Raw genomic sequence first — 24,206 nt, 5'->3', positions numbered from 1 at the left:
TTATTCAAAAATCTATATTATTATCAACCTTTTCAATTTGGAAGCTATTTTTTGTTTTGTTTTCAACACTACTTTTATATTTTTTAGCTAAATGCTTAACTGTTATTATAGTTAGGTTCCTTGTTATTTTCCTGACCTTGTTTCTTATTTTCTATAAAACACCTACAATTGTATAGTTTTATAACTTAGTGTTAGGGTAAGTTGCAGTGTGAGGCATTTAGGCCTTTTTGTAAGGGCTTAATAGGATGCTTTATTTAATGTCATGATAATATACTAATCAGTCACAGAAGGATTGTTTCTGCTAAACGAATACGTACGTTGTTGATACTTGAGGTACATTTTGCTGAAGATAGTTATGTACTTTTACTTGAGTCACATTTAAAATGCTCTCAGATGCAATGCATTTTCTTAACATCGTGGTATTTTAAACTTGTTATTTAAGAACAAATATCGAAGTATCTTCCCCATCACTGTCCATGGTGCTGGACATTGGATCTCTGTTAACAAGCCCTCCCATGTGATCTTCCTTTTGACTCTCCATGGAACTGAAACTACTTATTTTCTCCTTTAGACATCATTTCAAATGTTCCAATGTTTCATTATGATAATAATTATAATAATACATATATATAATGATATTAATGATTACACTAATCATTATTTTGCATAATAAGTAATGATTTAATTCGAATCCATAAAACTCAATAATTAATACCTGCAACAAGAACATACTTTATTTGTTACCACATACACGTGATATAAGTGATAGAAAAAGTGTTAATTTGTTAAAGGTAGGGTAATTCACTTCAGAAACACATTTTGTTATATTCCATAAAATATTCTAACATGCTGATAGCAATGAATAAATTAAATGCTTTGACAATAAATATATACAAATATTTAATCAGTTGAAGCCGTGGCGCTGTAAAAACCACGACCAATTATCTGCCCCGGCCCGCGGCAGATAATTGGATGGCCTAACTTGTCAGCCTTGCATCTCGTGCACACACTTATCTCGTGCCCTCATTGGTCATGTGCGCGTCCGTGTGTGTTGGATGAGGGGCTCTGTAAGGAAGTCTGAAGGAAGGGGCATATTTTTTCCGGTTGGAAACTTTCAAATTCTAGTTTACTCGAGCTGGTTTCTCCATTATTACATATACCTTTAATTGAATGAGTGGTTTATGTTTAACAATAGTGTTCAACATTTACATTTTCCATGCTTCTATTTGTTTACTTGTTTTTATTTCTAGGTTTTTGTCTATAATTAAATACACAATGCAATCAAATAATAAAACTGTGATATTTAATAAGCATCTTTTTTTTAATTATTTTAACTTTGAGCATTGTACATTACGTTGTGAGTTTTATGTTTTACATATGGCAGACAGTTCGTATTGAAGTTAGGGAAGATGATTTGGGTTTAGACCATAGACTGTATATATAAAGGTTTAGACATGGGGAACAATACTCGCAGATGCAAAGAGTAAAAAGCGCCAGATGGTGCCGCTGTAGGCCAGCACAAAAGGAGCAGAGACATCTCCACCCACTTTAACTGCATTACCATCGGGTGAGATTTCTCAGAACAATTCCTTCATTCCCCGATTCGTTTGCATCGCGTTTGCATTTGTAAAATGTTGGTTGCTGACTCTGTTTTGGAATTTTAATTTGTTGTTCCATGCTGTAATTTGTACAAACTGGGACGTGTTTTTTTCCGAGGATGGGAGACAAAGGATTCTCAGCGCTGCGGCCGATTTTCTGCTTTGCTTCCTTTATTGTAGCGCTGCACTTCGTTAACGGAGACCTGAGTTATTCTATTCCAGAAGAGATGAAACGCCAGTCTGTTGTTGGGAATATAGCCAAAGATCTCGGTCTTGATCTGAGGACCTTATCTTCCCGAAAGGCCCGTGTTGATTCTGAGGGGACTCGTAAGCGGTACTGTGATATGAATCTGAGTACTGGAGATTTGGTCACATCGGAGAGAATGGACCGAGAAAGCCTTTGTGGCAAGAAACCCTCGTGTGTTGTGAAAGTAGATCTGGTGTTAGAAAACCCCCTGGAGCTTCATCGTGTTAGTCTTCATATTCAAGATGTAAATGACAACTCGCCAACGTTCAAAAAACAATTGATTGAAATAGAAATAAGGGAGTCAGCTGCTAAGGGTAACCGCTTTTCTATCGAGAAAGCCCATGACGCAGATATAGGTCAAAATGCTGTTCAGAGGTACAGTTTGCAAAAAAACGACAACTTTATTCTCGCTGTTGACAGTAACAAGGTTGAACTTGTGCTTGAGAATACACTTGATAGAGAAAAGCTTAATGAAATTAATTTGCTCCTCACAGCTTTGGATGGAGGCTCTCCTCAGAGATCAGGGACTGTAGTCATACACGTCACTGTGCTGGATGCTAATGATAACGCCCCAGTGTTTAGCCAGGCCGTCTATAAAGCCAGTCTGCCGGAAAACTCTCCTCCAGATACCATAGTGATTAAAGTTAGTGCTACTGACGCAGATGAAGGAGTGAATGGAGATGTGACATATGACTTTGGCCACGGATCTGGTGACGATGTAAATGCATTTTCTATTGATCTTAAAACTGGCGAAATTAAAGTTAGTGGTGTTATTGACTTTGAAGAAACAAGTTCATTTGAAATAAGCGTGGAAGCTAAGGACAGTTTAGGTCTAACCTCGTATGCCACAGTTATAATAGATGTTACTGATATGAATGATAACGCCCCAGTAATATACCTGAAATCCCTGACTAACCCCTTACCTGAGGACGTGTCACCTGGTGCAGAGGTGGGCATCATTAACGTGCAGGATAGAGACTCTGAGACTAACAGACAGGTCCGCTGCTCCATTCAGCAAAACGTGCCTTTTAAGTTGGTTCCTTCTATTAAAAACTATTATTCTCTGGTGACCACAGGACAACTGGACCGTGAACTAGTGTCTGATTACAACATAACAATCACTGCCACTGACGAGGGCTCTCCCCCTCTGTCCTCCTCTAAAACTGTTCAGTTATCTGTAGCAGACATCAACGACAACCCACCTGTGTTTGAGGAGCAGTCCTACAGCGCACATGTGACTGAAAACAACAAACCTGGCTCCACTTTATGTTCCGTTACTGCTCGAGACCCCGACTGGAGACAAAACGGTACCGTGATTTATTCTCTGTTACCCGGTGAGGTGAACGGTGCCCCGGTGTCCTCCTATCTGTCTGTTAACGGAGACACGGGGGTGATCCACGCTGTGAGGACGTTTGATTATGAACAGTTCAGGAGTTTTAAAGTGCACGTGATGGCCAGAGACAACGGTTCTCCTCCGCTCAGCAGCAACGTGACCGTCAGTGTGTTCATATCGGATGTGAATGACAACTCTCCTCAGATACTGTACCCCGCCCCGGAGGGCAACTCCTTCATGACCGAGCTGGTCCCCAAAGCTGCACACGGAGGCTCTCTGGTGTCCAAAGTGATCGCGGTGGACGCGGACTCCGGACAGAACGCCTGGCTGTCCTATCATATAGTCAAATCCACTGATCCGGGACTTTTCACTATTGGTCTCCACAGCGGAGAGATCAGGACACAGCGGGACATTTCTGAGTCTGACAGCATGAAACAGAACCTTGTTGTGTCAGTGAAAGATAACGGACAGCCCTCTCTCTCTGCCACCTGCTCCATGTATTTACTTATCTCTGATAACTTGGCTGAGGTGCCAGAACTGAAGGATATTTCTTACGATGAGAAGAACTCCAAACTGTCCTCTTATCTGATCATCGCGCTGGTGTCCGTGTCCACCTTTTTCCTCACCTTCATCATCATCATCCTGGGTGTGAGGTTTTGTCGCAGGAGAAAGCCCAGACTGTTGTTTGATGGAGCAGTCGCCATCCCCAGCGCTTATCTCCCTCCTAATTACGCAGATGTTGACGGAACAGGAACTTTACGCAGCGCTTACAATTATGACGCCTACCTGACAACAGGTTCCAGAACCAGTGACTTTAACTTCGTGTCATCTTCCAATGACAACACACTGCCTGCTGACCAGACTCTGAGGAAAAGCCCTTCAGACTTTGCTGAAGTGTTTGGAGACTGTGATTCTTCTCCTGAGGTAGGAGCCTTCCTGTGTCTTTGTCATATTGATGGTTTGTTGCTGACTGTTGAGCAGATAACTTTTACGTTTTGCAAATGTGTGTGCTTCCTTTGAAATTGTTTTGTGGATTTTGAATTACATTTTTGGGAAAACAGAAGATTTTCCAAAATGATTAATCGTGTAAATTATCCCAGGACATTGTTGTCAATTCCCTGCATGTATTATTAGTTATCGCTATGTTTACTGTCCTTGATTAATTAGAACAGCTGCAGTTCTGATCCAGCATGGATATATGAGGTTCTATAGTCTAAGAACGAGTTAACATTCACGTATTAGACCTCTCTTAATCACAACACTGCAGTCTGAGAACACTTATTCTTTTGCTGATGACAAAGTTTAACAAACAGTGCTCTGGTCTATTGGTGACTTTGGTCCGTCCTGGTCTTGTTGCATCTGTCCATGGGGCTGAAACACTCCTCAAGCATATTGACAACTGAAGATGAGGTGCCAGAGCGAAGAGGCTGCCTGGTTTTCTGGCTCGAGGGAGCAGTTGTACATTTTTCCTTACACTATCAAATGGGATTTTGCTAAATTAACCATGTATAATGATCTGAAATGTTATTTTTAATAGTGTTGTTTAATAACATATTTTAATTAGTAACGATAGATTTCCATAAGAATCTCGTGTATTTATTGAAAAATCCAAATTATTTTCAACCTTTTCAATTCGGAAGCTATTTTTTTGTTTTGTTTCCAACACTACTTTTATATGTTTTGCTAGATGGTTATCTGTATGGTATTATAGTTATGTTTGTTGTTATTTTCTTGACCTTTTTGTTATTTTCTTTAAAACACAGGTCTGCATTTTTACATTAGTTTTATAGGGTATGTTATGTTGCAGTGTCATGCATTTAGGCCTTTTTGTTAGGGCTTAGTAGGATGCTTTATTTGGTAACACTTTATGGTAAGGGTACAAGAATCATCATGAATTCATTCATGTAGTACTTCATGAACTATCAGTAATGTACAAGGATTCATAGTATCTCATGCATGACTTAATGCAGCAACAATACCTTAATTAATGCATCAACTCAGGTACCTCATTCATCATGACTTCTGAGTTATTAATGATGTTCATGTCTTCTTCATATAGATCTGCAGTTAAAGTGACAGGCCAACAAACTGACCAGTCACAGCAATTCCAAGTGTTATTGTGACAAAGGTAACTTCGTCACTATGGACTGACGGCTTCGGGCCGAGTAATATATTGCACTTTATTAGCGTGATTGCACAGTACAGTTGACATTACATATTTGCACATAATTTATACTAATTATTGAGGTAGTATTTTTTAACTGATTAAACCGTATTTATTGGAATGTCGTCTGGCAGGTGCTGGTCGGGTCCTCGGCTCCGCCTGAAAAGATAGAGGAGTTTGCGAGAGCGCCGAGAGTAGTTATGCTGGTGTAAGGATGACAGCGGTTGAGAATAATCAGGGTGCAAATAATATGTTGTCTGTGGCTGATGATTGTGTGCACCTGGTGTCCTGTGTTGTCTCCGCACTCACCTGTGTCTTGTTAGTATGTGTGTATTTAGGTGCTGTTTCCTTGTAACTGGGTGTGTGTGTGAGATCCTTGTGGCTGCAGGATGTGTGCAAGGAGAACAGCAGGATTGAGGCTGTGAACTTTGTGCACATGATTTTAATAAATACCCACGTCGGGTTATATTTTTGGACGTTCTGCCTCTGCCTCCTTGCTTGGTCTGGGCCGCTCAACGGTCAGTCTCACAGTTATAATCATGATTAACTAAGCATACTTCTTTTTATGTATCATACAGTATTATCTTAAAGCTCACAAACCATTAAAGATAACTCATTCATAATATTAACAAACTTTAATTTATAATCCAAAGCCAACAATATCACATTTTCACATATCGTGTCACATAAGAAAGCAGTACAACATGTCGGCAAAGACACAAGATTAGGAGGCCTACTTTAGGGAGGACGTGGATTACCACATAACAATTTAAACACAATAATAAGAAACTAATTGTCATAAAATGAAGTGTGATTAAAACCAGCAGGACCCAGGTTCATACATTAAAAGATTCCACATAGGACAGGCCGCACATATTTAAAATTACTTCTCTCTGCAGGTCGTTTTGAGGAATCCAGTGAAGGAGGAATACAAAGGATAAAATAATTTAAAATGCAATACATTAAAAAAAATATATTGGTAACAATGAATAAAAGAATTATGAACTGTGTCAAAGGTTGAATACCTAAGCAAATGATTCCCTAACAGTCCCTATACATATTGTTTTTATTAACCTCTGTATTTCACGGTAAGTCCAGTCACATTGAGCCTTGCTGTGTGATCCCATATACTTTCAATTGTTATGTGGTAATCCACGTCCTCCCTAAAGTAGGCCTCCTAATCTTGTGTCTTTGCCGACAGGTCACCACTTTATTTGAAGGGCCACAAACATGAAGTGTGCTTAGTTAATCATGATTACAACACTTGGAATTGCTGTGACTGGTCAGTTTTTTGGCCTGTCACTTTAACTGCAGATCTATATGAAGAAGACATGAACATCATTAATAACTCAGAAGTCATGATGAGCGAGGTACCTGAGTTGATGCGTTAATTAAGGTATTGTTCCTGCATTAAGTCGTGCATGAGATACTATTAATCCTTGTACATTACTGATAGTTCATGAAGTACATGAATTAATTCATGCTTTTTCATTAAGTCATGAATTCATGATGATTCATGTACCCTTACCATTAGTGTTACCTGCTACTTCAGGTCAATGTTGCTGTACTATAAGTGTAGCCTTTAACATGTTCATAATGTAACTGTAATAAGTATTTTCTAAGTCTAAAAATTATTATTTGTTGCAATATTTCATGTGTGCAATATTTAGAGTCTTTTATTTTGAAGTCCAAGCTCACGTCTCGTTATGTTGTTCTCGCGTGAGTTAGAGAGCGAGAGAGAGACACAAAACTGAGACGGATACTTTTATAGCTCCATTAGATTCAGTTTATTCTTATAAACTGTTAAGGACTGAAGAATACTTCCCTCTGTTTTCAGAGCATGCAGCCAACGATGTTGTTGTTTGTATTTATTTTACGTTTATTACTTTGCTAAACTCATTTTACATGCTTGGCATGTTATAGTGTTTGTAACATGATACTATGTTTGTCATTGATACTGTTTGTTTATGTGTAGTTTTCACGGTGGATTCGAAGAGGAATACAGTCGTTATGAGAAAGCCACTTGTGTCTGCGCTTCGAGGGAATTACAGTTATTTAAGATAGTTATGTACATTTACCTAATTGAAAGATAAAATGCAGGACTCTAAATTGCAATGCAGTTTTTTAACATCGTGGTATTTGAAACTTGTTATAGTTAAGACAAATATCGAAGTATCCACTGTCCATGGTGCTGCACCTTACATCTCTGATAATCCTGCAAATGGAATTTGGTATCTATTTATTTTTGTCTTCACAATAATGTATGGAGTAAAACGAAATGGCTATATTGAATCAGATGCTCTCTCTTTCTGTCTGCATTATATCCATTGAAAAGTCATTGTTTTCAACTCTTAGTCACATGTCATATGTGTGTGAATAAATTACCTTCACCTGATTTTAGACTATGAAAACTATTTCACAACCTAACATTGTGAAGATATAAAGCGACTCATGGTGTCGCTGTCGGCTTACAGACCATGAACGCACCCCACCCCACCCACAACTACTGAATGGAAATCGGTTGTATTTTTCCAAGACGGTCGGTTAGAAACCTCGAACATATTTGTATGGTTCGCAGTACCCAGTGTTGGATACTTGACTATATTTGGACGTAATTTTAATTATAATCTGGATAATACGCTGGACATTAACACGACAACTGGTTTTGTGTCAGGATGGGAGACAAAGGATTCTCTGCGCTGCGGGCGATTTTCTGCTTTGCTTCCTTTATTGTAGCGCTGCACCTCGTTAACGGAGACCTGAGTTATTCTATTCAAGAAGAGATGAAACGTGAATCTGTTATTGGAAATATAGCCAAAGATCTCGGTCTTGATCTGAGGACCTTAACTTCCCGAAAGGCCCGTGTTGATTCTGAGGGGACTCGTAAACGGAACTGCGATATGAATCTGAGTACTGGAGATTTGGTCACATCGGAGAGAATGGACCGAGAAAGCCTTTGCGGCAAGAAACCCTCGTGTGTTGTGAAAGTAGATCTGGTGTTAGAAAACCCCCTGGAGCTTCATCGTGTTAGTCTTCATGTTCAAGATGTAAATGACAACTCGCCAAAATTCAAAAAGCCATTGATTGAAAAAGAAATAAGGGAGTCCGCCGGCAAGGGTGACCGCTTCTCTATCGAGGAGGCCCATGACGCAGATGTAGGTCAACATGCTGTTCAGAGGTACAGTTTAGAGAAAAACGACTACTTTATTCTCGCTGTTGACAGTTATAAGGTTGAACTTGTGCTTGAGAATACACTTGATAGAGAAAAGCAAAGTGAAATTAATTTGCTCCTCACAGCTTTAGATGGAGGCTCTCCTCAGAGATCAGGTACTGTAGTCATACACGTCACTGTGCTGGATGCTAATGATAACGCCCCAGTGTTTAGCCAGGCCGTCTATAAAGCCAGTCTGCCTGAAAACTCTCCTCCAGATTCCTTAGTGATTAAAGTCAGTGCTACTGACGCAGATGAAGGATTGAATGGAGATGTGAAATATGACTTACGTCATGTGTCTGACGATGATGAAAGTATATTTTCTATCGATGCTAAAACTGGAGAAATTAGAGTTACTGGTGCGATTGACTTTGAGGAAATTACTTATTTTGAAATGAGAGTGGAAGCTGAAGATGGTTTAGGACTCACCTCTTACGCCAAAGTTATAATTGATGTTACTGATATGAATGATAATGCCCCAGTAATATACCTGAAATCCCTGACTAAGCCCATACCTGAGAACGTGTCACCTGGTGCAGAGGTGGGCATCATTAACGTGCAGGATAGAGACTCTGAGACTAACGGACAGGTCCGCTGCTCCATTCAGCAAAACGTCCCTTTTAAGTTGGTTCCTTCTATTAAAAACTATTATTCTCTGGTGACCACAGGACAACTGGACCGTGAACTAGTGTCTGATTACAACATAACAATCACTGCCACTGACGAGGGCTCTCCCCCTCTGTCCTCCTCTAAAACTGTTCAGTTATCTGTAGCAGACATCAACGACAACCCACCTGTGTTTGAGGAGCAGTCCTACAGCGCACATGTGACTGAAAACAACAAACCTGGCTCCACTTTATGTTCCGTTACTGCTCGAGACCCCGACTGGAGACAAAACGGTACCGTGATTTATTCTATGTTACCCGGTGAGGTGAACGGTGCCCCGGTGTCCTCCTATCTGTCTGTTAACGGAGACACGGGGGTGATCCACGCTGTGAGGACGTTTGATTATGAACAGTTCAGGAGTTTTAAAGTGCACGTGATGGCCAGAGACAACGGTTCTCCTCCGCTCAGCAGCAACGTGACCGTCAGTGTGTTCATATCCGATGTGAATGACAACTCTCCTCAGATACTGTACCCCGCCCCGGAGGGCAACTCCTTCATGACCGAGCTGGTCCCCAAAGCTGCACACGGAGGCTCTCTGGTGTCCAAAGTGATCGCGGTGGACGCGGACTCCGGACAGAACGCCTGGCTCTCCTATGATATAGTCAAATCCACTGATCCGGGACTTTTCACTATTGGTCTCCACAGCGGAGAGATCAGGACACAGCGGGACATTTCTGAGTCTGACAGCATGAAACAGAACCTTGTTGTGTCAGTGAAAGATAACGGACAGCCCTCTCTCTCTGCCACCTGCTCCATGTATTTACTTATCTCTGATAACTTGGCTGAGGTGCCAGAACTGAAGGACATTTCTTACGATGAGAAGAACTCCAAACTGACCTCTTATCTGATCATCGCGCTGGTGTCCGTGTCCACCTTTTTCCTCACCTTCATCATCATCATCCTGGGTGTGAGGTTTTGTCGCAGGAGAAAGCCCAGACTGTTGTTTGATGGAGCAGTCGCCATCCCCAGCGCTTATCTCCCTCCTAATTACGCAGATGTTGACGGAACAGGAACTTTACGCAGCGCTTACAATTATGACGCCTACCTGACAACAGGTTCCAGAACCAGTGACTTTAAGTTCGTGTCATCTTCCAATGACAACACACTGCCTGCTGACCAGACTCTGAGGAAAAGCCCTTCAGACTTTGCTGAAGTGTTTGGAGACTGTGATTCTTCTCCTGAGGTAGGAGCCTTCCTGTGTCTTTGTCATATTGATGGTTTGTTGCTGACTGTTGAGCAGATAACTTTTACGTTTTGCAAATGTGTGTGCTTCCTTTGAAATTGTTTTTTGGATTTTGAATTACATTTTTGGGAAAACAGAAGATTTTCCAAAATGATTAATCGTGTAAATTATCCCAGGACATTGTTGTCAATTCCCTGCACGTATTAATAGTTTTCACTATGTTTACTGTCCTTGATTAATCAGAACAGCTGCAGTTCCTACACCTGATCCAGAATGGATATATGGATGAGGTTCTATAGTCTAAGAACGAGTTAACATTCACGTATTAGACCTCTCTTAATCACATCACAGCAGTCTGAGAAGACTTATTCTTTTACTGATGACAAAGTGTAACAAACAGTGCTCTGGTCTATTGGTGACTTCCGTCAGTTCTGGTTTTGTGACATCTGTCCATGTTGCTGAAACACTCCTCAAGCATATTCACAACTGAAGATATAAGATGTTTGTTAGAGAGGTGCCAGAGCGAAGAGGCTTCCTGGTTTTCGGCTCCAGGGAGCAGTTGGAGATTTATTTTTCCTTAGAAACACTATCAAGTGTGATTAGGCTAAATTAAAGATAGTTTCATTTCATTTAATTTCAAACCTTTATTTAACCAGATTGGTCCCATTGAGATCATAGATCTCTTTTTCAAGGGAGACCTGCAGCATATAGGTTCCACATGAAACATAAAACAATAAGGACATTATACATTATATTTACAGGATACATAGTTATAGACATTTACAAGTGCCCATTGTATCAGCAAGCATTTCATTTACCCTAGCTTTAAAAACATGCAGAGGAATGAGATTGCTCAGTTTCAATTCTTGATTTAGATTGTTCCAAGCAAGTGGAGCTGCGCACATAAAAGCTGTCTTACCTAAGACAGTCCTTGCTCTTGGCACATCTAACAAGACCACATCATGTGACCTCAGACAATAGCTGCTTGCAACTCTCTGTGTTATCAGAGAGCAGATATAATACGGGAGTTTACCCAACAAAGCTTTATAGATAAAGTGTACCAGTGACTGAGCCTCCGTACAGAGAGTGATGGTAAACCTGCCTTGGTATACAGTGTACAGTGATGTGTAAGTGCTTTACAATTTGTGACAAATCTCAGAGCACTGTGATACGCAGCATCCAATTTGCTCAGGTAATTGGCAGGTGCATTCATATACAACAAATCCCCATAGTCCAGCACAGGTAAAAAGGTCACAGTGACTAGCCTTTTCCTGGCCTCAAGCGAGAAACAGGACTTGTTTCTGAAAAAGAAACCTAGCCTCACCCTCAGTTTTTTAAGCAGGTTATTGACATGGAGTTTAAAAGAGAGACAATCATCAAGCCAGATACCAAGGTATTTGTAACAGGCAACAACTTCAAGTTTTGTTCTTTGCGTAGTTACAATATCTAAAACAGGCTCTGGTGTCTTTTTTGCTTTAGAAAACAGCATTACCTTGGTTTTCTCCACATTTAAAAGAAGCTTTAGTTCAGAGAGCTGAGTCTGAATAGTGTTAAGAACAGCTTGTAATTTAACAACAGCCTCTTTAATGGAGGGACCTGCACAGTACATCACAGTATCGATAGTAATATAACGATCTGAATTGTTATTAATAATATTGTTGTTTCATAATATATTTAAATTATTTAACGCTAGCTTTCCATAAAAAGCACGTGTATTTATTAAAAAATCTATATTATTATCAACCTTTTCAATTTGGAAGCTATTTTTTGTTTTGTTTTCAACACTACTTTTATATTTTTAGCTAAATGCTTATCTGTTATTATAGTTAGGTTCCTTGTTATTTTCCTGACCTTGTTTCTTATTTTCTATAAAACACCTACAATTGTATATAGTTGTATAACTTAGTGTTAGGGTAAGTTGCGGTGTGAGGCATTTAGGCCTTTTTGTAAGGGCTTAATAGGATGCTTTATTTAACGTCATGATAATATATTAATCAGTCACAGAAGGATTGTTTCTGCTAAACGAATATGTACGTTGTTGATACTTGAGGTACATTTTGCTGAAGATAGTTATGTACTTTTACTTGAGTCACATTTCAAATGCTCTCAGATGCAATGCAGTTTTTTAACATCGTGGTAAACTTGTTATTTAAGAAAAAATATCGAAGTATCTTCCCCATCACTGTCCATGGTGCTGGACATTGGATCTCTGTTAACAAGCCCTCCCATGTGATCTTCCTTTTGACTCTCTCCATGGAACTGAAACTACTTATTTTCTCCTTTAGACATCATTTCAAATGTTCCAATGTTTCATTAGAATTATGATAATAATTATAATAATACATAATGATATTAATGATTACACTAATCATTATTTTGCATACTAAGTAATGATTTAATTCGAATCCATAAACCTCAATAATTAATACCTGCAACATGAACATATTATTTGTTACCATATACACGTGATATAAGTGATAGAAAAAGTGTTAATTTGTTAAAGGTAGGGTAGGTAATTCACTTCAGAAACACTTTTTGTTATATTCAATGGAATGCTCTTAACATCCCGATAGCAATGAATACATTAAATGCTTTGACAATAAATATATACAAATATTTCATCTGTGGAAGCCGTAGTAGCCTACTGTAAAAAGCACGACCAATTATCTGAGCCGGCCCGGCTAAAATAACTGGATGGCCTACCTGCCTGTCAGCCTTCCATCTGTGCACAAATTTATCTCGTGCCCTCAATGGTCATGTGCGCGTTCATGTGTGTTGGAGGAGGGGCTCTGTAATGAAGTCTGAAGGAAGGGACAGACTTTTTTCGGTTGTATACTTTCAAATTCTAGCGCACTCGAGCTGGTTTCTCAATGCTTACCTACCCTACCTTTAATTAAATTAGTGGTTTATGTTTAACAATAGTGTTCAACATTTACATTTGTATTGCGTTGGGTTTAGACCATAGACTGTATATATAAAGGTTTAGACATGGGGAACAATACTCGCAGATGCAAAGAGTAAAAAGCGCCAGATGGTGCCGCTGTAGGCCAGCACACAAGGAGCAGAGACATCTCCACCCACTTTAACTGCATTACCATCGGGTGAGATTTCTCAGAACAATTCCTTCATTCCCCGATTCGTTTGCATCGCGTTTGCATTTGTAAAATGTTGGTTGCTGACTCTGCTTTGGAATTTTAATTTGTTGTTCCATGCTGTAATTTGTACAAACTGGGACGTGTTTTTTTCCGAGGATGGGAGACAAAGGATTTTCTGCGCTGCGGCCGATTTTCTGCTTTGCTTCCTTTATTGTAGCGCTGCACCTCGTTAACGGAGACCTGAGCTATTCTATTCCAGAAGAGATGAAACGTGAATCTGTTATTGGGAATGTAGCCAAAGATCTCGGTCTTGATCTGAGGACCTTATCTTCCCGAAAGGCCCGTGTTGATTCTGAGGGGACTCGTAAACGGTACTGTGATATGAATCTGAGTACTGGAGATTTGGTCACATCGGAGAGAATGGACCGAGAAAGCCTTTGTGGCAAGAAACCCTCGTGTGTTGTGAAAGTAGATCTGGTGTTAGAAAACCCTCTGGAGCTTCATCGTGTTAGTCTTCATGTTCAAGATGTAAATGACAACTCGCCAACGTTCAAAGATAATTTGATTGAATTGGAAATAAGGGAGTCAGCTGAAAAGAGTAACCGCTTTTCTATCGAGGAAGCCCATGATGCAGATATAGGTCAACATGCTGTTCAGAGGTACAGTTTACAAAAAAACGACAACTTTATTCTCGCTGTTGACAGTAACAAGGTTGAACTCGTTTTGGAAAATAAACTTGATCGAGAAAAGCAAAATGATATTAATTTGCTCCTCACAGCTTTAGATGGAGGCTCTCCTCAGAGATCAGGGACTGTAGTCATACACGTCACTGTGCTGGATGCTAATGATAACGCCCCAGTGTTTAGCCAGGCCGTCTATAAAGCCAGTCTGCCGGAAAACTCTCCTCCAGATACCATAGTGATTAATGTTAGTGCTACTGACGCAGATGAAGGAGTGAATGGAGATGTGACATATGACTTTGGCCACGGATCTGAGGACTATGTAAATATATTTTCCATTGATCATAAAACTGGCAAAGTTAAAGTAACAGGAGTGATTGATTTTGAAGAAATTAACTTGTTTGAAATGAAAATTAAAGCTAAAGATGGGTTAGGACTAATATCTTACGCCAAAGTTATAATAGATGTTACAGATATGAATGATAATGCCCCAGTAATATACCTGAAATCCCTGACTAACCCCTTACCTGAGGACGTGTCACCTGGGGCAGAGGTGGGCATCATTAACGTGCAGGATAGAGACTCTGAGACTAACGGACAGGTCCGCTGCTCCATTCAGCAAAACGTCCCTTTTAAGTTGGTTCCTTCTATTAAAAACTATTATTCTCTGGTGACCACAGGACAACTGGACCGTGAACTAGTGTCTGATTACAACATAACAATCACTGCCACTGACGAGGGCTCTCCCCCTCTGTCCTCCTCTAAAACTGTTCAGTTATCTGTAGCAGACATCAACGACAACCCACCTGTGTTTGAGGAGCAGTCCTACAGCGCACATGTGACTGAAAACAACAAACCTGGCTCCACTTTATGTTCCGTTACTGCTCGAGACCCCGACTGGAGACAAAACGGTACCGTGATTTATTCTCTGTTACCCGGTGAGGTGAACGGTGCCCCGGTGTCCTCCTATCTGTCTGTTAACGGAGACACGGGGGTGATCCACGCTGTGAGGACGTTTGATTATGAACAGTTCAGGAGTTTTAAAGTGCACGTGATGGCCAGAGACAACGGTTCTCCTCCGCTCAGCAGCAACGTGACCGTCAGTGTGTTCATATCGGATGTGAATGACAACTCTCCTCAGATACTGTACCCCGCCCCGGAGGGCAACTCCTTCATGACCGAGCTGGTCCCCAAAGCTGCACACGGAGGCTCTCTGGTGTCCAAAGTGATCGCGGTGGACGCGGACTCCGGACAGAACGCCTGGCTGTCCTATCATATAGTCAAATCCACTGATCCGGGACTTTTCACTATTGGTCTCCACAGCGGAGAGATCAGGACACAGCGGGACATTTCTGAGTCTGACAGCATGAAACAGAACCTTGTTGTGTCAGTGAAAGATAACGGACAGCCCTCTCTCTCTGCCACCTGCTCCATGTATTTACTTATCTCTGATAACTTGGCTGAGGTGCCAGAACTGAAGGACATTTCTTATGATGAGAAGAACTCCAAACTGACCTCTTATCTGATCATTGCGCTGGTGTCCGTGTCCACCTTTTTCCTCACCTTCATCATCATCATCCTGGGTGTGAGGTTTTGTCGCAGGAGAAAGCCCAGACTGTTGTTTGATGGAGCAGTCGCCATCCCCAGCGCTTATCTCCCTCCTAATTACGCAGATGTTGACGGAACAGGAACTTTACGCAGCGCTTACAATTATGACGCCTACCTGACAACAGGTTCCAGAACCAGTGACTTTAAGTTCGTGTCATCTTCCAATGACAACACACTGCCTGCTGACCAGACTCTGAGGAAAAGCCCTTCAGACTTTGCTGAAGTGTTTGGAGACTGTGATTCTTCTCCTGAGGTAGGAATTGTTGTGACTTAATGTCTTACATTTGCAACTTGATTATCCTGTCAATATACGGTTCAAAACTCTTTTTGTTTTAGTGTTTTTAAACAGCTATTTTGGACAATTTAATATGAATTGATGTTTATTCAGTCATACTCCACAATTGACCTAATTCATACAATGCATCACTTGTTCACATTATGTATTCTGTCGTAGTATACAGACATGTCTAATCTATTAGTAGACTACGAGTAGATTCAACTATTAATTTAAACAGATTTGATTTATTTTTACCCCTAAAAGTATTTCTGTCTAAATAGCTCTTGTGTTCTTTGTTGAGCTGGAGATTATTGTTTTTATTCTCTGTCCTTGGGGCGGAACCTCACTCTTCTCTTGTTGTGTTTAATCAGAAACAGCCTACTCCTGTCAATTATCATGTCGCTTTTAATCATTTGAGATTTCAATTGTGCAGCCCTTACAATTATGAAGCTTATAGCTGACAACAGGTTCCTGAGCCAGTGACTTTAAGTTCCTGTCATCGTACAATGACAACACAGTGCTTCTCCATCCAATATTTAGCGTTGATTGAATCCTTCAGGTAGCCTTGTATTTACCTATTTCACTACCCCATGCGCCGGTTTCATGTGCCTTTGTATGCGATGTGTTTTTAGCAAGAGCATATATTTATATTTATATATACAGTGGAGGAAATTTGATCCCTTGCCGATGTTGTAAGTTTGCCTACTTACAAAGAAATGAACAGTATATAATCGTAACGGTAGGTTTATTTTAAAAGTGTGAGTATGAATATCAAAAAGAAAATCCAGAAATGTACATTATATACGTATAAGATACAAATTGATTTGCATTTAACTGTGGGAAATAAGTATTTGATCCCCTTGCAAAACATGTCTTAGTACTTGCTGGAGAAACCCTGGACAGCACAGAGGTCAGATGTTTCTTGTAGTTGGTCACCAGGTCTGTGCACAGGAAGGATGTTGGTCCACTCCTCTCTGAAGATCCTCTCCAAATCCTTCAGGTTTTGAGGCTGATGCTTGGAATCTCCAAGTGTTAGCTCCCTCCACAGATTTTCTATGGGATTAAGGTCCGGTGAATGGCCAGGCCACTCCATCACCTAAATGTGCTTTTTCTTTAGCAATCCTGTGTTGCCTTGGCCGTATGTTCAGGGTCATTGTCCTGCTGGAAGACCCATATTCAGTGTCCTGGCTGAAGGAAGGATGCTATCGGCCAACATTTGCACGGTTCATGGCCCCGTACGTCCTCTCCTTGATGCAGGGTAGTCGTTCTGTCCCCTTAGCAGAGAAACACCCCCACAGCATAATGTTTCCACCTCCATGCTTGATGGTGGGGATGGTGTTCTTGGGGTTATGGTTAGCATCTCTCTACCTCCATACACGGCGTGTTGAGTTGATGCTAAAGATCTCAATGTTGGTCTCATCTGACCACATCATCTTCTCTCAAGCCTTCTCTGAATCACTCAGATGTTCCTTGGCACATTTCAGACGGCCTGTTCATGTGCCTTCTTGATCAGGGGACCTTGTGGGTTGCAGCATGATTTGATCCATTATGGTGTAGTGTGTTACCAATAGTTTTCTTGTGTCTGTGGTCCCAGCTGCCTTGAAATCATTAACAAGTTCCTCCCGTGTAGTTCTTGGCTGATACCTCACCTTTCTCATGGTCATCAATACCCCAGGGGGCGAGATCTTGCGTGGAGCCCCAGACCGAGAGCGATTGATTGTTGATTGATGCTCATTTTGTCTTTCATCTATTTCCAAATAATCACACCAACAGTTGTCTCCTTCTCAATTAGCTGCTGGTCTTGTAGCCAATTCCTGCCTTGTGCAGGTCTACAATATTGTCCTTATACACATGGTCTTTAGTCTTGCCCATGGTGGAGAGGTTGTAAACTGATTGATTGATTCTGTGGACAGGTGTCTTTTATAAAGATAACACGTTGATATTACGAGTACTCTTTTAAAGGAAGAGGACTTATGTAACCGGTCTGTAGGAGCCAGAATCCTTGTTTGTTGCAAGCGGATCAAATACTTATTTCCCACAGTTAAATGCAAATCAATTTTTATCTTTTATATAATGTCTATTTCTGGATTTTCTTTTCAATATTCTTACTCTCACTGTTAACATAAACCTACCATTATTATATATATATATATATATATATATAGGTACATTTCAAGGTTAAATATTGTATTTTCAATTGTCAATTCCTGCATTTCTTTGTTTTATTAGGAGCTTCAACGCACTGATAGTCTGTAATTGCTATTGAAATAATAGTTTCATGTTTCATTCCAACCACATATTTTTCAGTACAATGTTAATATATCTTGCCGCCAGGTGTCCTTTTTTCCTGCTTATGAGTCCATTTTTACTTCATATTGTACTGCATTTTGTGCATTGTTTATCATTTGCTTTTATCCCCTGCCAACAGTAGTTCCTTTCCTCCCCTCAAGTTTAAATAGCAGTTTTCAAAGTATTGATTTATAATTTTTTGTACTCTTTTGAAACGTGTTAGAAAAATATCACTCGACACTGACTTGAGCTTCAATATCAGGATCCATGTATTTATTAATCCTTGCAAGAATGCAAGTAGTCATCACATACAGAGCATAATAACTAGTTGTACCATATTATGGTACAACTAGTTCCCGAACAGTGTCCTTGACATGCTTACATACAAGAGAGGGAGTTACACAGTCACAAGATGCAGGAATACCGGTTCAAAGCAGTATACAATGTTTAGTTTAGATAATCTAAGGCCCACATAAGAAATGATCTTGCTTGTCATATGTCTATCTCCATAGAGGCTGAATCCTCTTGTTAATCGTTGTCACATGGCTATCATATGCCTAAAACAGTGTGTCCTCCTGACGCTCTTCTGGGTAATCATACAACGTCATATATGCAGTTACAGTTGGGCCTTTGTTATCATGTGCTACTCTGATATTGGAAGAGTACATTCAGAAATGTCCAGACAAAACGCATGCTGACAAACCACTTGTATACTGAGCGAAAAATGTTATGACATTTCAAGTTGCTGTTGTACGTGTGATAATGTGTCAGCTTTTATCATTAAATTGTTCTTAATGATGATACGCTAAAACGTTTCTTCAAAAACATATTGATTTCTGAGCGTATACTGGGTGTCTATCAGACATTGGCCAACTATCACACATGCCTGCTGTAGTTTATTGTTGTGTGCAGGGGTGTCGTTTGCCGTTTGCTGTTTGCCGGTAGGCAACTGCTTGGGGCCCCGGACCAAAAGGGGGGGGGGGTGGCAGTTGTGCTGGATGTGTTGGGGGGCATGTCTCTTCTGCCTGGGGCCCCCAGTGTCTTGCAGCGCCACTGGTTGCATGTATTTATTGATAAACACAGAATAATGCATACGAGAAATGTATCTAATACGTGCTGGAATGAGATAAACACACTTAACAGCATTATTGCTGTTGAAACACGTGTTTGCCTTTGTCAGACATTTCATGTTTTGATACATCCAATTACTTGAAATGTAAGACAAAAGTAATATTTTGTCGTTTAGTGATCTGCCCATGGTACTGTTTATGAGGAGACATGTTAAGGAATCACTTTGGTTCTTCTCTTCGTTCAGACGCTGTCCGTGGTGCTGAAGGGTGTTTTGTCTACCGATACCCAGTGGCGGTTATTGATATGGGCGACATGGGCGGTTGCCCAGGGCGACATTTTGACAAGCGCAATTTGCACGTAATTTCATATTGTGTATTGTTGTTGTATTGGGGCGCATTAGCCCTTATCAGCTGGGATGGAAGGTCTCACACTCAAAGAAGGGTGGGGGTGATCTCAGGTCGCCTCACTATGGAGGAGACAGAGAGGAGCGGCAGGTAAACTATCTCTATCAAATAATCACTTTCGATGTTTATATAGTAGTACTGCAATTAGTACAATTAATATCACGCCTCAAAATGCCACCAACTTCATTCATACAATATAAATAGTTTTGCAGATATATTTTTTTCCTGGCCTGGTTTGTATGAAACAATAAATAATTATTTAAAAACTTACTACGGAAAATTGGTATAGTCTTGACCTGTAGTTGACAGTGTTGGGGGAAGGGTACGCTATGCATTGTTTCTCGGGTCGAAAATTAATATTTACGGTGATGGAGAAAAAAAGGCACAGAGCCAGTTTAGAAAGAAAAGGAAAGAAGAAGAAGATAAACGCTCAAAAGATAAAGGTATATAGTATGCACCTTCAACATCTCATTTATTTAGTTGGGCTATATTAAGCATATCATTAAATTATGCCGGTAACCTTAACTCCATTGCTGCTTGTTAGCTGCCTGTGTTTCGTCGTCAGTTCAGCAACTAACATTAGAATAATTTCAAACCGTCTTACTTCAGAACAATAATGTGTAGCCCTGCAATTAAAACATTATACACAACCACTATAACCGTTATTGATTTAGTCATCTTCATTTAGAAAACACCTCAAAGGTAATTGTACTGACAAGTCCTTTGTGTAATTTTCAATACTTGAGGCTTAAAGGGGACCTATCATGCAAAATGCACCTTTGTACGTCTTTTATACATGAATATGTGTCCCCGGTGTGTCAGGGAACTCACCAGGTGTCAGAAAACACAATCCTCTCTCTTTTCCTCCATACCCAAATCTCTAAAAACGGGGCTGCAACGGATCTGATGCAGACTGATACAGATTTGAAAATAGTCTGACGTCAGTGACGAGGAGCTCCGCCTATATGGCCAACTCTCCACCAATCAGGGGAATGAGAGGTTGCCTGGCATGGTAACAGCATGGTAACATGATGCTCAACTCGGCCCCCTCCTTTGCAGGGGGGCGTGGTCAGCTGCAGCGCATGCAAAGACAGGGGTAGAGGAGAGCAAAATAGAGCGACATGAGGCATGGCTAAAATGCATGATCTGTTTGGTATTTTGAAAAAGAAAACTTATAAATATACCTTATATAGGTATGGTCCTACAATATATTATTCAAATATAGCATGATATGTCTCCTTTAATTAAAATATGTCTGTAACAGATTAAATATGATGATGTTATTGATGACTTTGCATCAAAGAAGGCAAGGAAGGTCAGACTTTAGAGGGCAGTTTGGGAGTTTAACTTTAGAGATGCCTAATTCTGTAAATAAGTTATTTAACGTGTGTTCTGTTTTGTTATATATAGGAGGGGGGAGGGGGGGAGTGGACGGCCCAGTGCACCATATTAGCTAGAACCGCCACTGTCGATACCAATTAATCAAACCCTAAAAATAATACTTTCACGTTGTGTGTTAACATTGAAATGTTCCGTTGTTGCTTATGGTATCAGCTTTTACGTTTAATGCAGTGCTCGTTTGTAATATTCCAAATAAGCTCATGGTGTCGCTGCTCACTCGCAGATATAAGGAGACTCATTTCCACACCCACTGCCAAGGGAGTAATTCAGGCATTACAACCAGTGCTGCCATTGTTGTATGAGCGGTTCTCTCAATTTTCCAATACAATTTGATATTTTTAAGCAGAAAGGGACATTTCTTTCATTCGGGAGAAGTAATGGAGCTACAAGAGAGATTGATACTGTCCAAAAATGTCGAGTTGGTGTTGGACAAAGAGCTAGACCGTGAAAAAGAACACGATTTAAATGTAGTGATGATTGCTGTTGACGGTGGCAATCCACAACGATCAGGAAGTGCTATTATACACGTCACTGTGCTGGATGCTAATGATAACGCCCCAGTGTTTGACCAAGCCTTCTACAAAGCCAGTCTGCCTGAAGACTCTGCCCTTGATACTCTGGTCGTCACTGTAAGTGCTACCGATGCAGACGAGGGAGTCAATGGGGCGGTTACTTATGAGTTTAGCCGGATCTCAGAAAGGGCTAAAAAGGTGTTCTCACTCAACAGTCAAACTGGAGAGATCAAAGTCATAGGACTACTTGATTTCGAGAATAATTCTAAATATGAAATGCGCATCGATGCCAAAGATGATTATGGACTTTCATCAGATTCCAAATTAATGATAGAAATCACTGATGTAAATGATAATGCTCCTGTAATATACCTCAAATCCCTGACTAACCCCATACCTGAGAACGTGTCACCTGGGGCAGAGGTGGGCATCATTAACGTGCAGGATAGAGACTCTGAGACTAACGGACAGGTCCGCTGCTCCATTCAGCAAAACGTCCCTTTTAAGTTGGTTCCTTCTATTAAAAACTATTATTCTCTGGTGACCACGGGACAACTGGACCGTGAACTAGTGTCTGATTACAACATTACAATCACTGCCACTGACGAGGGCTCTCCCCCTCTGTCCTCCTCTAAAACTGTTCAGTTATCTGTAGCAGACATCAACGACAACCCACCTGTGTTTGAGGAGCAGTCCTACAGCGCACATGTGACTGAAAACAACAAACCTGGCTCCACTTTATGTTCCGTTACTGCTCGAGACCCCGACTGGAGACAAAACGGTACGGTGATTTATTCTCTGTTACCCGGTGAGGTGAACGGTGCCCCGGTGTCCTCCTATCTGTCTGTTAACGGAGACACAGGGGTGATCCACGCTGTGAGGTCGTTTGATTATGAACAGTTCAGGAGTTTTAAAGTGCACATGATGGCCAGAGACAACGGTTCTCCTCCGCTCAGCAGCAACGTGACCGTCAGTGTGTTCATATCGGATGTGAATGACAACTCTCCTCAGATACTGTACCCCGCCCCGGAGGGCAACTCCTTCATGACCGAGCTGGTCCCCAAAGCTGCACACGGAGGCTCTCTGGTGTCCAAAGTGATCGCGGTGGACGCGGACTCCGGACAGAACGCCTGGCTGTCCTATCATATAGTCAAATCCACTGATCCGGGACTTTTCACTATTGGTCTCCACAGCGGAGAGATCAGGACACAGCGGGACATTTCTGAGTCTGACAGCATGAAACAGAACCTTGTTGTGTCAGTGAAAGATAACGGACAGCCCTCTCTCTCTGCCACCTGCTCCATGTATTTACTTATCTCTGATAACTTGGCTGAGGTGCCAGAACTGAAGGACATTTCTTATGATGAGAAGAACTCCAAACTGACCTCTTATCTGATCATCGCGCTGGTGTCCGTGTCCACCTTTTTCCTCACCTTCATCATCATCATCCTGGGCGTGAGGTTTTGTCGCAGGAGAAAGCCCAGGCTGTTGTTTGATGGAGCAGTCGCCATCCCCAGCACTTATCTCCCTCCTAATTACGCAGATGTTGACGGAACAGGAACTTTACGCAGCGCTTACAATTATGACGCCTACCTGACAACAGGTTCCAGAACCAGTGACTTTAAGTTCGTGTCATCTTCCAATGACAACACACTGCCTGCTGACCAGACTCTGAGGAAAAGCCCTTCAGACTTTGCTGAAGTGTTTGGAGACTGTGATTCTTCTCCTGAGGTAGGGCCATGTATCATATAATCTTGGTCGTGTTCATCATCCTGACAAATGTGTATTTACCCACCATGTATTCGTTGCAAAGTTATATTCTAAGGTTGTGAGTAAATATACATACTTATAGTATTCTTTAACAAAACATATGATGCCCTAGTTACCATTATATGGTCATTTCTGAGGAATTTATCTTCAGTTGAACTTGCCTTTTATCTTCCCACATGATTGCCCATCATGCTATATAAATCGTTTGAAATTACGTTAACTTAACTCTGTCCATGGTGTTGAAATCGGTTTGTTATTCAGTTATATTTTTAGGACTAATTTACTTCTATATTATACCTATTTTTTGATGTTCTTTTTGAGTTTACTTTATGTAAACTTGGTTGTATATTTCATTTTCTGAATGATATTTTATCTCAACATATGCTAGTATCATTGTATTTATTATTTGATTGAATCGTGGTTTCTTCTTTATAATTGGATCTGATTACTTCTGATTGATATTGGGACACGTGTTAGAGCACTAATACGTTGAAGGTTTTGCATATGTTGTCCCTTATTCTGCTTGAGTATATTGTTAATTTGTGGTGTTTTTCAATGATGCTGGTTTTGCTGTTGAATGTGTTATGTCTTAAATCAATCTGATACACACTGACATAAATTGGTGGATCATTTTAAAGGCTTTTGTATGATTTCGTATTAATGTGTTTTTTGATAGATATTGCATAATGAAAACCTA

At 40.7% G+C, this 24,206-nt stretch overlaps 3 protein-coding genes and 1 pseudogene across 3 annotated transcripts; all 4 read left to right on the top strand.

Annotated features, from left to right (window-relative positions):
• Window positions 1-1,623: 1,623 nt before the first annotated feature.
• On the top strand, window positions 1,624-5,554 carry LOC117453400 (protocadherin gamma-A11 pseudogene; annotated as a pseudogene).
• A 2,463-nt stretch (window positions 5,555-8,017) lies between these two features.
• LOC117453399 (protocadherin gamma-A11-like) lies at window positions 8,018-10,669 on the top strand. The gene is made up of 2 exons (XM_034092221.1): window positions 8,018-10,402; window positions 10,646-10,669. Exons 1-2 carry the CDS (start codon window positions 8,018-8,020, stop codon window positions 10,667-10,669), a joined length of 2,409 nt encoding a protein of 802 aa, XP_033948112.1.
• Window positions 10,670-13,653: 2,984 nt separating this feature from the next.
• Window positions 13,654-16,059, top strand: LOC117453620 (protocadherin gamma-A11-like). Its single transcript, XM_034092504.2, has one exon. It carries the CDS (start codon window positions 13,654-13,656, stop codon window positions 16,057-16,059), a length of 2,406 nt encoding a protein of 801 aa, XP_033948395.2.
• Window positions 16,060-21,604: 5,545 nt separating this feature from the next.
• LOC139434544 (protocadherin gamma-A12-like) lies at window positions 21,605-23,491 on the top strand. Its single transcript, XM_071204491.1, has one exon. The coding sequence runs from the start codon at window positions 21,605-21,607 to the stop codon at window positions 23,489-23,491; it is 1,887 nt and encodes a 628-aa protein (XP_071060592.1).
• The last annotated feature ends 715 nt before the right edge of the window (window positions 23,492-24,206 follow it).

Source organism: Pseudochaenichthys georgianus, chromosome 10, assembly GCF_902827115.2.
Source record: "Pseudochaenichthys georgianus chromosome 10, fPseGeo1.2, whole genome shotgun sequence".
NCBI lineage: Eukaryota > Metazoa > Chordata > Actinopteri > Perciformes > Channichthyidae > Pseudochaenichthys > Pseudochaenichthys georgianus.
This window is presented reverse-complemented; position numbering and strand designations above follow the sequence as displayed.